The sequence below is a fragment of the Suncus etruscus genome, chromosome 9 (assembly GCF_024139225.1).
Source record: "Suncus etruscus isolate mSunEtr1 chromosome 9, mSunEtr1.pri.cur, whole genome shotgun sequence".
NCBI lineage: Eukaryota > Metazoa > Chordata > Mammalia > Eulipotyphla > Soricidae > Suncus > Suncus etruscus.
The window spans coordinates 41,518,838-41,535,583 of record NC_064856.1 but is presented as its reverse complement, the minus strand read 5'-3'; the positions used below and the strand labels follow the sequence as shown (position 1 = coordinate 41,535,583).

Genomic DNA, 16,746 nt, shown 5'->3' with positions numbered 1-16,746 from the left:
GGGATGTCGGGATTCGAACCAATGACCTTCTGCATGAAAGGCAAATGCCTTACCTCCATGCTATCTCTCCGGCCCCTTTATTTTGTTTGTGTTTTTGGGTCATATCTGGTGACATTCAGGGGTTACTCCTGGCTCTTCGTTCAGAAATTGCTCCTTGCAGGCTCAGGGACCCATATGGGATGCCGGGAATCGCACCACCATTAGTCCTGGGTTGGCCAAATGCAAGGCAAACACCCTACTGCTGTGCTCTTTTTTGGTCCCTAATTTTTTTCATTTTAACTTTGATTCAGTATGTAAGTGCAGTGTCTGTTATTGAAGCACTTAGCCACTTGACAGTTGCTAAATCTAATGTAAATACTTTAATTTGCTTTAAATAATTATTTCAAACTCAAAATATTTTAGGCACTGCATATTGTTATCTTAGAAAATTACATTAGTCATATAAGAATGTTTGATAAAACTTCTTTTATTCTATCTTAATATAAATTGAATTTACAGTTAGCACCTCTTTAGCTTCCTCTACATCCTATCCTCCCTTGATGATATACTATTGAAATGTTGTGTGAAACCTCATCAGGTCTTACAAAATTCAACATTTGTGATTTATAAGTAAGTTTGTAATTTTCTTGAGAAAAGGGCTTACCCAGTAGTGATCAGGGTTTACTCTTAGTTCTGAGCTCAGAGATCATTTTGATAGGGCTTGTGGGACTACCTGGGTGTCAGATTAGTCATATGCAAGGTAAGTGCCCTGATCGCTATACAGCCTCAGATATTTTTTGGGGGGTGGGGGGTAATTCTCAGGGCTTACTCCAAGCTTTCAGCTTAGGAATCCCTGGTTTGCTCTCATGTAAGACAAGCACCCTACCTACTGTACTATTTTCTCCACTCACAGATTTTGCAGCCCTTAAAAATTGTTGAGGTCACCTTGTTTTGCAACACTTAATATATACACACATATATGTATATAATATAAATATATATATCTATATTATATACTATATGCTAATTTCTATATACTGTGTGTGATGCATCAATTCTATTGTATTGATCCTTAAATAAATTAACTTATTTGAATTTAGACACAGAGTATGGGTTCATACAACTAGTAAATATCAGAGCTCATTTCTTTTTTTTTTTTTTTTTTTTTTTTTTGGTTTTTGGGCCACACCCGGTAACGCTCAGGGGTTACTCCTGGCTATGTGCTCAGAAGTTGCTCCTGGCTTGGGGGAACCATATGGGACACCGGGGGATCTAACCGCGGTCCGTCCAAGGCTAGCGCAGGCAAGGCAGACACCTTACCTTTAGCGCCACCGCCCGGCCCCGGAGCTCATTTCTTTTTAAGACAGTTCTCAATATCAGTTTTAGTTTCATATCTTTTTTTTTTTTTTTCCTATTTTTGGTTTTTGGTTTTTGGGTCACACCGGCAGCGCTCAGGGGGTTACTCCTGGCTCTATGCTCAGAAATCGCTCCTGGCAGGCTCAGGGGACCATATGGGATGCTGGGATTCAAACCACTGACCTTCTACATGCAAGGCAAACGCCTTACCTCCATGCTATCTCTCTGGCTCCAGTTTCATATCTATTTTTTTTTCAGGGGAGAGCGCGCATGCAGTTTCATATCTTTTAATACGAGTTTTGTTTTGTTCTTAGTTTTTGGTCACATCTGGCAGAGCTCAGGGGTTATTCCTGGCTCTATGCTCATAAATCGCTGCTGGCAGGCTCGGGGGACCATATGGGATGCCAGAATTCGAACCACCATCCTTCTGCATGCAAGGCAAACACCCCACCTCCATGCTATCTCTCCAGCCCCTTAATATGAGTTTTAATAACTCATGTTTTAATGTTCTGTATTCTTCCAACCTCCAGTTTTTCTGAATCTTCAAATGACCTTAAGAGGAGTAATAGTAGTTAACAAATTAACTCATAGAGTTGTCAGGATTAGGGAAATAGATAAATACACATAGTTGTGGATGTGAATATTAATTTTGAGTGAACATGTTCTTGGACAAGAATAAACAAGGTGGTACAGAGTTTAGTTAATCAATAATGGCTTGAATGGCTTCTAGATTTTGAGTGCTAAAGTTAGAAATTGCTTAGCTAACTGATTTCTGCTCACATTCTGGTTTGTGCTCATATTCTGGTCTTTTAAAGATTTGCTGTGCCTTATAGAAAGCAGAAGGGTTAGCACTGGATAAGAATTTAAAAATAGGATGGGCAGATAGTTCAGTGGTTGGGGCACTTGCTTTGCATGTAGCTAACATGGGTTCAATCCCTGGCACCACCAAGAGTGATCCCTGAGCAAAAAACTAGAAAAATCTAGATTTTGGTTTCAAACCCATTAATTATTGTAACTTTTTATTTTTCTTTTTGAGTCACACCCGGCAGTGCTCAGGAGTTACTCCTGGCTCTGCACTCAGAAATCGATCCTGGCAGGCATGGGGGACCATATGGGATGCCGGGATTTGAACCACCGTGTGTTCAGTATTGGCTGCGTGCAAGGCAACTGCCCTACAGCTGTGCTATCTCTCTGGCTCCTATTATAATCTTTTTGTCCTTTTTTGTTGTTGTTGTAGTTCTTTTGGGCCACACTCAGCGGCGCTCGAGTTAATCCTGGCTCTGTGCTCAGAAATCGCTCCTGGCTCAGGGATCATATGGGATGTTGGGGTTTGAACCTGCATCTGCCCTGGGTCAGCTTTATGCAAGGCAAATGCCCTACCACTGTGCTACCACTCCATCCCCCTTTTTGTGCTTTATTATAACTATATCATTCTTTTTTTTGGGAGAGGGGCACACCCAGAGGTGCTCAGAGGTTACTCTTGGCTCTGCGCTCAGAAATCACTCCTGGCAGGCTCTGGGGACCATATGGGATGCTGCGAACCGAACCTGGATCTGTTCATGGGTTGGTTGCGTAGAAGGCAAACACCCTGCCACTGTGCTATTGCTCTGACCTCACTATATGATTTTTGATATATGTCCTGACCATTGTAGATACTTCATTAAATGTTTAGTCTATGGGGCCAGTGAGAATGTACAGCAGGTCTGAGTGACTATACTTGCATATGGCTGACCTGGCATCTCAAATGGTTCCCAAGGCCTGAGAGGAGTAAGTCCTGAGGGTTGGTCCAAAAAGAAAAAAAATTAGTGTATAAATAGAGAAAACAAGATCTACGCAACCTACTTTTGTTGGTTAAGATATCTTACTAACTAAAAAAAAAAAAAAAGATATCTTACTAAAGGCTTTTGAGGGTAAATTATGAAGGTACTCTAATGTCCAAAGTTAATAAAAATTAACACTTATTGTGTTTTTCTTCTTTTTTAAAATTACAGCTGCTGGACAAGGTCACATAGAGTGTTTGCAGTGGATGATTAAAATGGGAGCAGATAGTAATATTACTGACAAAGCCGGGGAGAAACCCAGTGATGTAGCTAAGAGGTATCCTCTCTGCTTTGCATTATTTTCATTTTTCTTTTAAGTTTTGTGTATATTTTCTGGCACCCAGACTATCTCTGCAGACTTAATGGAATTGTAGGATCTTTAGTCAAATGCTGATGGAGTGACAGTTAGCTAATTAAGTAGTTTTCATGTTCTCAACTGGGAGGTAGGGTTGTCCCCTTTTCTGGGACAAGTTATTTGAAGATATAAGGGAGTGTTAAGGGTTCAAGAAGCCAGAGGTGGCAGAAACACAAGAACGAAAGTGGAAACAATCTGCCAGATAATTTGGGATAGTGTTTTGCTATAACCAATATGTCCCTAAAATCTATGTATGAATTTTCTTCTGTATGGGACAGGTCTTTATCTGGAGATACCTGTTCATGACTCCCTTATCCTGTCATAGGAGTCTTCAAGGCCGCCAGCCTAGAGACTTTTAGTTGGCAGTCCTATGCCCAAGGTTATATTCAGACTGCTTCAATGAAGAGGAATCTATAGGCATAGCATCTAAGTTTATAGCTGAACAGAGAGCCAGAAAAGTACAGGCAGGAAAATGAAGTTAAGGGTCTGGGTAGCCCACCATCTCCAATTTCAGAGAAAGGAACAAACAACCATATAGCAATGCAGTCACATGGGATTTATTTACCTAGAGCACTCCAGGGTCATTATAGATTTTTTTTATTCAGTCAAGCAATTTTGTAGGGAACATTAACTATTCTTTGGATATTTATCTTCTCTCAGTTGAATTATTATTGATGTGCATTAGGATCTTGTTTATGATTATCTTATAATTTTAGATAGCTATTGGTAGAAGTATGGTTCCTGTTTTTTGTTTTGTTTTTGGGGCCACACCTGGTGGCACTCAGGCATTACTGTTGACTTTGCACTTAGAAATAACTCCTGACAAACTTGGGGGACCATATGGATGGGTCAGTGGAACAATGTACAGGGTAAATTTCTTAAATTATGCTCAAACCATAGTTTCAATTTGAAGGAAAACTGTGCGAATCTTGTTAATTGTTTTTTTTTTTCTACAGGTTTGCTCAGTTAGCAGCAGTAAAGCTATTAGAAGGGCTACAAAAATATGATATAGATGATGAAATTGAAATAGATGAAAATGATATCAAGTTCTTTATAAGACACGGCGTTGAGGGAAGCACTGATACTAAAGATGGCTTATGTCTTAGTGAGTCAGATAAAACAGATGCAAGAAGTAAGTGTTTTGTCTGTTGGGCCTGGAGAGATAGCACAGTGGTGTTTGCCTTGCAAGCAGTCGATCTAGGACCTAAGGTGGTTGGTTCGAATCCCAATGTCCCATATGGTCCCCCGTGCCTGCCAGGAGCTATTTCTGAGCAGACAGCCAGGAGTAACCCCTGAGCACCACTGGGTGTGGCCCAAAAACCAAAAAAAAAAAAAAAAAAAAGTGTTTTGTCTGTCACAATTTATCATTTTAGAAATGCCGCAGTTTTTTTTTTTGTTTTGTTTTGTTTGTTTTGTTTTACTTTTTGGTTATACCTGGTGGTACAAGACTTACTCCTGGTTCTGCACTCAGGAATCACTCTTGGTGAGGTTTAGGAGGTCAAATAGGATTTGGAGATTGAACTCATGTTGGCTGCTTATAAGACAAGTGCTCTGCCTGCTGTACTATTTCTCTAGTCCCTGCTACTAGTTTTTCTGACAGATTTGGAAACTATTTGGATGAAAGCAATTACATCCACAAAGGGTAGTAATTCTGAGGGATCCAGAACTAGTAAAGTGTTTTATATTTATGTTTTTGAACATTTATAAAGAATGTAAGACATGATATCTGTCCATGAGAAAAATATGGAATTGGCTCTAGGCTCAGAAATCGTCCTGGCAGGGTCGGGGGACCATATGGGATGCGGGATTCAAACCACCGTCCTTCTGGATGCAAGGCAAATGCCCTACATCCATGCTATCTCTCTGGTCCTCCAGTACTTGTTTCTAATTTTCTAATCTACTGTAGACTATGCATGATCCTATATTACTGGTCCTAGATGTTGTTAGTTTTTCAATCCTGTTTATGGTGCTACTAATCAAAACAATCTGGATTTTTTTTTTTTTTGGAGCGGAAAGGGTTACTACCAGTAGGTGCTCAGGATACTTAGGGACCCTTTCCTAATGCTCCTTGGTCAACCAAGTTCAGAGCTAGGGTTGGAGGGCATATAAGGCCCTTTGGTGTTTAAGGGGCCACCCCTGAAGTGTTTAAACGATTTTAGGGCCAAACACCACCATAGGGTGGTAGAGGCCTCCAGAATTGTACCCAGTGGGGCCCACTGCATGAACAGCAAGCACCTTAACCTCTGTACACTTTCTGGCACCACTTGTAACAATCTGATATGTACTCATAGCAGGAAATGAATCTTCCATATTGAGTATTTTATTGCTTCTGCATCTAATATTTTATTCTAGCATTTACCCTCTTATATGTTTATGCCTTCCTCTAGTTCTCTACCTAAACAACTAAACACTGACTTTTGAGGAAGAATATGCCCAAGCTCTTGAGCTTCTTTTTCTCCAAATTGAGTTCCTATTCTATTGTCTTACAGTGAGAGCTTATAAGAAAATTGTAGAATTGAGACAACTTCTGGAAATTGCTGAGAGCAACTACAAACAGTTGGGAGGGATAACAGAAGATGATATAAAGAAGAGGAAAGAAGAGCAGCAGTTTGAAAAGTAATGTCCTCAAAATTTTGTTGGGTTATTTTATTTGCTTATTGACTTATTTTGATCACCTCCTTTTGTGAAGTGTTTATTTAAGCTTTTGCATACTTTTTGGCGGGAGGATTATTTTTATTTGTTTGGTTGTCGGTTTGGGGGCCATACTCAATGATGCTGAGGGCTTACTTCTGGCTCTGCACTCGGGAATTACTTTGGGAAGTGCTGGGGGGGGGGGCAATTTGAAGTGCTAGGGACTAAACTGAGTTGCCACGTGAAAGGCAAATACTCTAGCTGTTCTATTATCTCTCCAGCTCCATGTTTATAAATATAAGTGCAATCCTCCCAACATTGTTGCAGTGTAGATTAATGTTAGATGAATTTCAACAACATGGGCAATATCAAAGCAAAGGACCTATTAGGAGGGAGAAATAGACCAGAAAAAAAAAAAAAAAAGAAATAGACCAGAAATAGAAAAAAGAAAAATGCCCCAGCCTTCTTTGCAACCAAGGCTTTTTTTGCACACTTAAAAAAATAGTTGGTTATCCTTTTATTATTGAACTAACGTTTGATTTTCTATTCCTAAAGGAAATGTTTTGGAATATACCTATATTGCAAATAATTTCTCCTAGTTATTAGCATACCTTCTCACTTTATCAATGGCACTGTTTTGTTGTTAAAAGAAGGTTTGAATGAATTAAATTCACCAGTCTTATCTAGTGTATTTCATATCCTTTTAAGTAATTGCCTCCTTGAAGAAAAAAAAAACAAAGCTTAAGCTGAAATACTAATATTTCCTAATGGGATTTTAGGAAGCTGCAGCAGATTTTCTGTGTGTGTGTGTGTGTGTGTGTGTGTGTGCGTGTGTGTATGTGTTCAATGACCTTGATCTTTCACAAATAACATGATATAAGTAGCTTCCCTATGTCCATACTTACTTGAGATGTAGAGAATTTTTAGTATTAGTACCTAAAAGCCTAGTTGAAAGTTCTTATAAATCTTGTAATTTAGAAAAGTACATTACAGTGGAGAAATTTCCCAAATAACAAAACTTTTAAAAATTTTTCTTTTCTTTTTTCGTTTTGTTTTGTTTTGTTTTGTTTTGTTTTGTTTTTTGGGCCACACCTGGTGACACTCAGGGGTTATTCCTGGCTATACACTCAGAAATCGCTCCTGGCTTGGGGGACCATATGGGACGCCGGGGGATTGAACCGCGGTTCATGCTAGGCTATCACGGCAAGGCAAATGCTTTACTGTTTGTGTCACAAAAAAATTTTTTTTTTCTTTCCTTTGCTTCTAGTCTAAGACAAATTACTTTCCTGTTGCTACTATTATTGCATTATTTCTGAGCATTACTTTATACTTGGTACAAGTTAAGCCTCAAATATCTTCTGTAATTTTCACATCTCCAACTGTTACATCTCCAACTGTTATCTGTTATCTCACATCACAAGTTAGGAAACTAAGACTTAATGTAGACGTTAAATAACTTGCATAGTTATAAAGGGGAGGCACATGTGTTGCCTTGGTACATGATGCCCAACTACATGTTGTCCACATCTCTCCTCTTGAGATGTGTATTTTCATACTTTTACACTGAGATATGGATCTATCTCTTGAGCACATTTTATTACTTTCTCTTAATCTCTCTCTCTCCCTCTCTCTCTCACACACACACATTTTCTCTTTCCCTTCTTTTCTCTCCCCTTCTTCACATTTTCTAAATAAAACCCGTTTTTGCTTCAAAACAAAGTTTTAAAGAGTATTATTTATGGTTGTGTTAGAACTAGTATTTTAACCTGGTATTTAAGAGCATTATGATTTAGTAGTCCTTAAAATAAATTTTTTTTTTGGTTTTGGGGCCACACCCAGCGGTGCTCAGGGGATACTTCTGGCTCTGTGCTCAGAAATCACTCCTGGCAGGCTCAGAGAACCATATGGGATGCTGAATATCGAATTTGGGTTGGTTACCTGGAAGGCAAACCTTACTACCCACTGTGCTATTGCTCTGGCCCCCTCAATGAGACTTTTAATTGTGATATTTAATGCATTTCAGTAAGAAATGACTATTAATGACATAAATGATTTTGAATAGACTACAAATCGGGCTTTAACTGTTTGCCACAATGTAGTTTCATATTGGTTAAGATAGCAGTTATTTCTTCTTTCAGTTCTTATTAACATTTGTTCTGACAGGTGTTTGAATATATTTTTAGGATTTTTTAAAAAAAATAAGTCACTATGAAAGTACAAAGTTGTTCATGATTTTGTTTCAGGCATACAATGTTTTAACATAATCTCTTCATTAGTGTCTGCTTTGCTCCACCAATGGGCCCTACCCCCACCTATTTGCCTCCTATCCACTAGTCTACCGCTATAGGAGAGGTGGCTTTTGTTTGTTTGCTTTTTGGTCCAACAGCGCTCATGAACTATTCCTGGTTTGGTGTTCAGGGGATGCTTCTGCTGGTATTTGGGAGACCATGTGGTACTGGTGTTGTAAACTGGGGTTATGTGGGAGACTGCTCTGGCCTGCACAAAATGGATGCTATCAACCTTAGCCTCTATCTCTGTGGAAAGTTCCACTGAGCTGCATACGTGACTGTTGGCAGGTTCCTAGCCCATGAGCAAATAGGAAATTTTGCAACAAAACATAGCCCCTTGTACTAACCACAGGGCCATGAGGCCAGGGATAAGATAATATTTCCTTATATGTTTCTGATTCCGGTCGAGCTAAAGATTGCTAGGATCAGTCATTGAGTCATGCCTTCCCCTTTTTCCTTTCCCACCTCCTTTGGGCTGTTCTTAACAAGACACACTCTATCCTTTTTTCCTTTTTGGCCAAATACCTGTAGTAAGCATATAATTGGTGAAAAGCTTGTTTGAATTGACTAATGCTTGTATGCCCCATAAGTTTAATGTTTAGTACCTTTATTCATTTTTGGTTATGTGCCTATGCTTGGAATATAATTGAATAAGAAATGGTTTGAAATAACCAATAGTTTTTGAAACATACTTCCCCTTTTGTAAAAAATATATATAAGCGCTTGCCTGCTTAATAAATTGCCTTTGATCAGATAAAAGACTTAGGCCTTCTTTCTAACCTCTACAGATTTTTCCCATAGATATTTCGGATCGGGTCAGCTTCAGTGAACCCACGAATAAGTTGCGGCATTCATCCCCTTCACTCTGCTGGCCGGGGTCCCCAGAAAGCCGCAGGGTTACTATAGGCAAAGCTGTGCTTTAGTTGTTTTTTGTTTGTTTGTTTGTTTTGGTTTTTGGTCCACACCCATTTGACGCTCAGGGGTTACTCCTGGCTATGTGCTCAGAAATCACTCCTGGCTTGGGGAGGACCACATGGGATGCCGGGGGATTGAACCGCGGTCTGTCCTATGCTAGCGCTTGCATGGCAGACACCTTACCTCCAGCACCACCTTCCCGGCCCCGTGCTTTAGTTTTTTGACCCATAGTCTCAGCCTAAGAAATTATTTGGGGGGGGGGGGTCAAACTTCTGATCTTAGATCTTACTGTTAAGAAAAATTGGAAAATTATTGATTTGATGTATATCTTTTAATTTTGTTGTTATCCATTACTTAGCTCACACTTAGAATAGGACAAAATTCTAGCTAGGTTCCTATTGTCTGAAGAATCCTTTTCCTTTCTAATTTGCTCAATTCTGACCATCCACAGTTGATGCAATTCTTTTCCTTGTATCTTTCATTCTCTATTAGAGCTGTTTCTGTATACTCTTGGATTATTTCCTTGGAACTAATTCTCCAACACAAAATTCCTAGAATTGTTTCTTTCACTATCCAGCTATAAGACATAAAATAAAACAAAATAAAACTTTGGGTCATATCACAGTATCTTCTGTCTGGATTTATTATAACATTCTTCTGATAGAAGTCCCCAGATTTCTCTCTCTCTCTCTCTCTCTCTCTCTCTCTCTCTCTCTCTCTCTCTCTCTCTCTCTCTCTCTCTCTCTCTCTCCCCTTTCTTTCTCCTCTCTCCTCTCTCTTTTCTCTCTCTCTCTCATCCTACCCCCTGATAGGTTTTCACATGATTACTCTGAAAGCTAAATTAGATCATGCCATTTCTCTACATAAAATGATTTTCCATTTCACTCAAAGTGAAAAATATCCGTAAGTGTGACTTATAAGACCCTACTTGTTCTGGCCCTCTTTACCTCTCTGGCCTTCTCCTTTTCCTTTTATTGTTTAAACTACTCAAGCCACATTGGCTTTTGATATTCATTTACTTTATCAAGCATGTTTCTGCTGCAGGGCCTTTGCACAGCTGCCTAGAATGCTCTTTCCCTGGGTGTTTATCTCATTTTCTTTAAGATTTTGTTAATAAATCTTTTTGTTGTTGTTTTTTGGTTTTGGTTTTTGGGCCACACCTGGTGGTGCTTAGGGGTTACTCCTGACTCTGTGCTCAAAAATTGCTTCTGGCAGGCTCAGGGGACAATATAGGATGCTGGGGATAGAACCTGGGTTGGCCACATGCAAGGCTGCACAGTATTCCATTGTATATATGTACCATAGTTTCTTTAACCATTTATCTGTTGTCGGGCATCTAGTTTGTTTCCAGATTCTTGCTATTGTAAAAAGCGCTTCTTTGAACATAGGAGTTCAGAAGTCATTATTGTGTTTCTGTGGTTCTAGGGCAGTGATGGCTAACCTTTTTGAGCCTGAGTGTCCAAACTGCCACACAATGCCCAGTGCTCCCAATGGCCAGTCCGGCCCTGTTGCCAGGTGAGCTGCAAAGCAGATACTGGCACACTTGTCTCCTGCTGTACCACATGTCTTAATTGCGGACCCCTTCCCGTGTGCCAGCTGCAAGACCTTCACGTGCCACAGGTTCACCATTGAGGTTCTAGGGTATATCCCTAGGAGTGGTATTGCTGGATCATATGGGAGCTCAATTTTTATTTTCTGAAGGAATATCCATATTGTTTTCCAGAAAGGCTGGACTAGATGGCATTCCCACCAGCAGAAAATGAGTTCCTTTCTTCCACATCCATGCTAGCAGTGGTTGTTCTTGTTCTTTGTGATGTGTGCCAGTCTCTGTGGAGTGAAATGATATCTCATTGTTATTTTGATTTGCATCTCTTGATGGTTAGTGATATAGAGCATTTTTTTCATGTACCTTTTGGCCATCTTTATTTCTTTTCCCCATTGTTTTGATGGGGTTATATGTCTTTTTTCTTGTTAAGTTCTGGGGGATGGAGAGCCCTCGGAGATCTACTAGATCTACTAGGCTAATTTTTTTCCATTGCTCCTTTCAGTGCTAGTATATTCTTGTTAGATTTCAGGCTGGTTGACCTACAAGTGGTGACGAGGCAGTGTTGAAGTCTCCCAATATTCTTGTGTTGTTATTAATATCTTCCTTCAAGTTTGTCAGCACTTGTTTTAAATCTTTTGCTGCTCCCTCATTGGGTGTGTATATGTTTAGGGGTGTGATTTCTTCCTGTTGTACATGTCCTTAATTATTAAGAAATGTCCTTCAGGGGCCGGGAAGGTGGCACTAGAGGTAAGGTGTCTGCCTTACAAGCACTAGCATAGGATGGACAGCGATTTGATCCCCCGGTGTCCCATATGGTCCCCCCAAGCCAGGGGCGATTTCTGAGCGCATAGCCAGGAGTAACCCCTGAGCGTCAAACGGCCCAAAAACCAAAAAAAAAAAAAAAAAGAGAAAAGAAATGTCCTTCCTTGTCCCTTAAAACATTTTTAATTCTAAAGTCTGTGATATCTGAAATTAGTATGGCCACTCCAGCCTTTTAACAGGAGCTGTTTGCTTGAATGATTGTCCTCCAACCTTTGAATTTGAGCGGTTTTTTTTTTGTTTGTTTGTTTGTTAGTTTTGTTTTGTTTTGTTTTTTTTTTGTTTTTGGGCCACACCTGGCGGTGCTCAGGGGTTACTCCTTGCTATCTGCTCAGAAATCGCCCCTGGCAGGCACGGGGGACCATATGGGACGCCGGGATTCGAACCAACCACCTTAGGTCCTGGATCGGCTGCTTGCAAGGCAAACACCACTGTGCTATCTCTCCGGCCCAATTGAGCCTGTTTTTGTTCTGGCTATTCAGATGTGTTTCTTGTAGGCAGCAAAACATTGGATTCAGCTTTTTGATCTATTTTGTCGCTCTCTGTCTTTTAACTGGTGCATTTAGACCTCTGATGAGAAGGATGATTGTCATAGGATTTAGTGTTATCTTTTTGTAGGAGTTTGGTGTATCTGTGGTCTGTCTTATCTTAAAGTAGATCTTTCAGTTCATTCTTTAAGGCTTGTGTTGAGTCTGTAGTTTCTAAGCTGCTGTTTTTCCATTAAGCTGTGTATCCTTCCTTCAAACCTGAATGTAAGCCTGGCTGGGATACTCTTGGCAATCATTCATTTCATTGAGTTTTGTCACTATATCCCACCACTGCCTTCAGGACTTAGGGGTTTCTTGTGACAAGTCTGCAGTAAATCTTAATGATGCTCCTTTGGATGTAATTTCCCTTTTTGATCTTGGTGCTTTCAGTATTTCATCCCTATCTGTGGGGTTCATTATTATGACTTGGATGTATTTTGGGGTGCTTTTCTTTGGATCTCTTTTGGGCATGTAGAATTTGGTTGCATGCACTCTTTAGTTCTGGGAATTTCTCTGTGATGATGTCCTTGATTGTTGATATTTCATGAGGGTTTCCTTTCTGTCTCTGGGACTCCAATGATTCTTATGCTGTTTCTGTTGGTTTATCAAAGACTTCCATTTTACATGTTCACATTCTTTGAGGACTTCTTTTTCCATTGTTTGATAGTTTGTTTTGAGGCTCTTTTCCAACCTTTTTGTTTGTTTGTTTTGTTTTTGTTTTTAAGGGCCACACCCGGTAGTGCTCAGGGGTTATTTCTGGCTCTGCTCTCAGAAATTGCTCCTGGCAGGCTCGGGGACCATATGGGATGCTGGGGATTGAACCTGGGTCCATCCCGGGTTGGCAGCATGCAAGGCAAACACCTTATTGCTGTACTATCTCTCTGGCATTTCCAACTCCTTTTGTTGTATGGCATTATTATGCATTTCATCTTGCAGCTCACTGATTCTCTCTTCAGCCGTTATTACTCTATTGGAGAGGCTTTCTAGTGAAGTTTTCATTTTGCCTACCACGTTTTTCAGTCCTGCTATATCAGTTTGAAGTTTTCTTTTTTTGGGGGGGGTCACACCTGGCAGTGCTCAGGGATTACTCCTGGCTCTATGCTCAGAAATCACTCCTGGCAGGCTCGCGGGACCATATGGGATGCTGGAATTCGAACCAATGTCCTTCTGCATGAAAGGCAAACGTCCTACCTCCATGCTATCTCTCCGGCCCCAGTTTGAAGTTTTCTTATTTTTGCTCTCAGATCCTCTGGATTCTTACTTGTGGCACATTCAGTTCGTTCCATGATTTCTACGAGTCCTATGAACATCTTCCATTTTTCTTCTCTAAAGTCCTTATCTGGGAGGGTAAATAAGTGGTTGTACTTTTCGGGTTATTGGAGCTACCATCTTTGTTCTCTAAGCATTCTAGGACCTTGTATTGTTTCCCCATTGTGTGGATGTAGTGAAATGTTTTCTATGTCCTGTATTGGTATTCCTCAACTAGGAAAAGCAAGCAGCCATGGGGTGAAGCTGAGCAGCCACGCCCACTGGTTCTTTGTCTTTGACTTGGATTCTGTTTATCACCTGGGCCACCAATATGGCTTCTGAGTCCTAAAACCTCAGGCTCTGCTTCCCATGACCTTGTCTCTGATGCAAGTTCAGCCTCTCTGTAGAAGACTCTTAATATTTGTAAAATAAATGATATTAGGGCTATTTGCCTAAAATACATGAATGCTTTCCACTGTTGGGAAAAATAATTGATAGCTAATTAGAGATTGATTGGAAATAATTTTATTTTGGACAGGACTATCAAAGAGCTGCAGGGCCAGCTGAATTATGAAAGACTACGGAGAGAAAAATTAGAATATCAGCTGGATGAGTGTCGAGCAGAGGTGGATCAACTCAAGAGCACACTGGAAAAAACTCAGGTTTCTAACTTAATGGTTGTAGTTGGTGTCCTTTGTAACACACTTGTTTTTCTTAAGTAATGTATGTAGGTGTAGATTGATAGCACAGAGGGTAAGGGCATTTGCCTTTCACATGGTCTATGTAGGTTTGATACCTTGTATCCCATATGGCCCCTCGAGGCTGCCAGGAATAATTTCTGAATGCAGAGCCAGAAGTAACCTCCGAGTGCCACCAAGTATGCCCCTACTAATAAATAAATAAATAAAGTAGTATATGAGAGTAGCAAAAAAATACAAGTTTTGAATGGTGGCTCTTTGGATTTGAATCCTGGCAACAAATACTTAGGTTTGGATAAGTGTTATCTCAATTATACCTTACAGTACCTCTTGATATCTCATTTCCAAATGGAGGCACTAGTTGATACTTTCTAGAGTATTATAGTAATTAAAGGAATATTAGAACTTTATAGATGCAAACTGTATACAAACTTTATTACATATGCATATGTATGCATTTTTTTAGTAAAGTATTTGGTTCATAAATGTGCAGTGGTTCTGTAAAGGAGGAAAAAAATTCATAAGAAGAGTAATCTGTGTTTTAAGTAGCACAAATAAAATGTTTAAAAATAGGTCTATTTTAGAAAGCACTAGTCTGTTAAGAGAGCCAGATTAAGAGTAGAAAAGAGGCCCCGGAGAGATAGCACAGCGGCGTTTGCCTTGCAAGCAGCCGATCCAGGACCAAAGGTGGTTGGTTTGAATCCCGGTGTCCCATATGGTCCCCCGTGCCTGCCAGGAGCTATTTCTGAGCAGACAGCCAGGAGTAACCCCTGAGCATCGCCGGGTGTGGCCCAAAAACCTAAAAAAAAAAAAAAAAAAAAAGAGTAGAAAAGAAAAAAAAAGAGTAGAAAAGAGCCAGCATAGAAATTGCCATAATATCCTTTTTTGTTCAGATTATAGAGTAGTAAAATAAAAACTGACATTTATGTGATGCTTTATAAAGTTTTTCCACGTTATATTATTTGATCTGCCTCACTTAACATGAGAATAAACAGGCTCAAAGAGGTTACAGATATTTGTCCAAATTCATAGTTGAAGGTGGGATCAGTATCTATTTCTGTATTTGACTCCATTGTCTTATCTTTTTTCACAACTGACAGTTGTAATTATGAAGTTGGAATTAAGAATGTAGCACTCTGGGCCGGAGAGATAGCATGGAGGGTAGGGCATTTGCCTTGCATGCAGAAGGACGGTGGTTCGAATCCTGGCATCCCATATGGTCCCCTGAGCCTGCCAGGAGCGATTTCTGAGTGTGGAGCCAGGAGTAATCCCTGAATGCTGCTGGGTGTGATCGAAAATTAAAAAAAAAAAAAAGAATGTAGCACTGAGATTCAATGCAGTTCCTATAAAAATACCTATAGCATTTTTATAGACATAGGTCAAAAGCTATTAAAAATTTGGGGGCGGGTTGGGGCCACACCCAGTGATGCTCATCAGCCATGTGCAAGGCAAGTACCTACTGTACTATTTTTTAGCACTCAAGGCAGTTAAAATTTAAATGAGGTAATAAACCTCACCAAATAGCCAATGCAATCCTAGGATAAAAGAAGATGTGTGGCCTCTCTCTCCCCTATTTCAACATGTACTATGAACCTATCATAATTAAAACAATAGGATATTAGAATTAATATAGGCTCTTAGATCAGTAGAATAAAGTCCAGAGCAGATCTTTATAAACCTAAAGTTTATAAGTGAAAGGTTAATCTATGACAAAGGACATAAGAAAGTATGAAGGGGAGCAGTGAATGCCTTTTCAACAAATGGTGGAAGAAAAACTGGTTGGTCACATGCAGGGTAAAAAATAAACTCAGATCTCTTTCTAATGCTTTGCGTAAAACTCAATTCAAAATGAGTTAAAGACCTTAAGATCAGACCTGAATTTGAATTCATAGGCAAAATATTGGCTTTGTTATTTATTTTCTTTTTGAACATATAATGAGAAAGATGAAATTTAGAAGAGAAATCTTATTGGGCTCTTTTTCTTGGTTTTAGGAAGATGACCACACTTGTGAGTCAAGCAAAGATAAAAGGAAAGTGAAGAAAAAAGTATCTTCTGCGGGAAATTTTGTCAAAAGGAACTAACAAATATAATAAATTTAAATAAACTTTCTTGCCTTTTTATTTTATTTGAAAAATTGATACAACAATATCTTTTAATATCAGAGGAACTGTTAAATATACACTTGTAAATCCCCTCCCCATTATACTTTTATATACTTATATGTAGGCTGTAAGATGCAGTATAATTGTTAAATATACTTCTTTCATATTGTCAATATTATATATTTAATACTAGAACTAACAATTATTCTAAATATTTTTATAGCTACATAATATTTATTTTTTAAATTTCTATAGTGTACTTTTTTGTTTTTGTTTTGTTTTTAATTTTGGGCCACACCCGGTGGTGCTCAGGGGTTACTCCTGGCTATGTGATCAGAAATTGCTCCTGGCTTGGGGATTATATGGGACGCTGGGGATCAAACTGAGGTCCATCCTGGATCAGCCATGTGCAAGGCAAATGCCTTACCGCTGTGCTATCGCTCCAGCCCTATAGAGTATAT

The 16,746-nt window shown here is 39.5% G+C and overlaps 1 protein-coding gene across 1 annotated transcript in view; it reads left to right on the top strand.

The window, feature by feature from the left end:
- Positions 1-16,291, top strand: part of ANKRD42 (ankyrin repeat domain 42) — a 44,747-nt gene extending 28,456 nt beyond the window's left edge. Inside the window, exons 8-12 of the mRNA XM_049780048.1 lie at positions 3,327-3,432; positions 4,467-4,642; positions 6,000-6,126; positions 14,023-14,146; positions 16,175-16,291. Of these exons, the coding sequence (XP_049636005.1) occupies positions 3,327-3,432; positions 4,467-4,642; positions 6,000-6,126; positions 14,023-14,146; positions 16,175-16,264 (623 nt within the window). The 3' untranslated portion in view covers positions 16,265-16,291. The remainder of the gene's footprint in view (positions 1-3,326; positions 3,433-4,466; positions 4,643-5,999; positions 6,127-14,022; positions 14,147-16,174) is intronic.
- Positions 16,292-16,746: the final 455 nt, after the last annotated feature.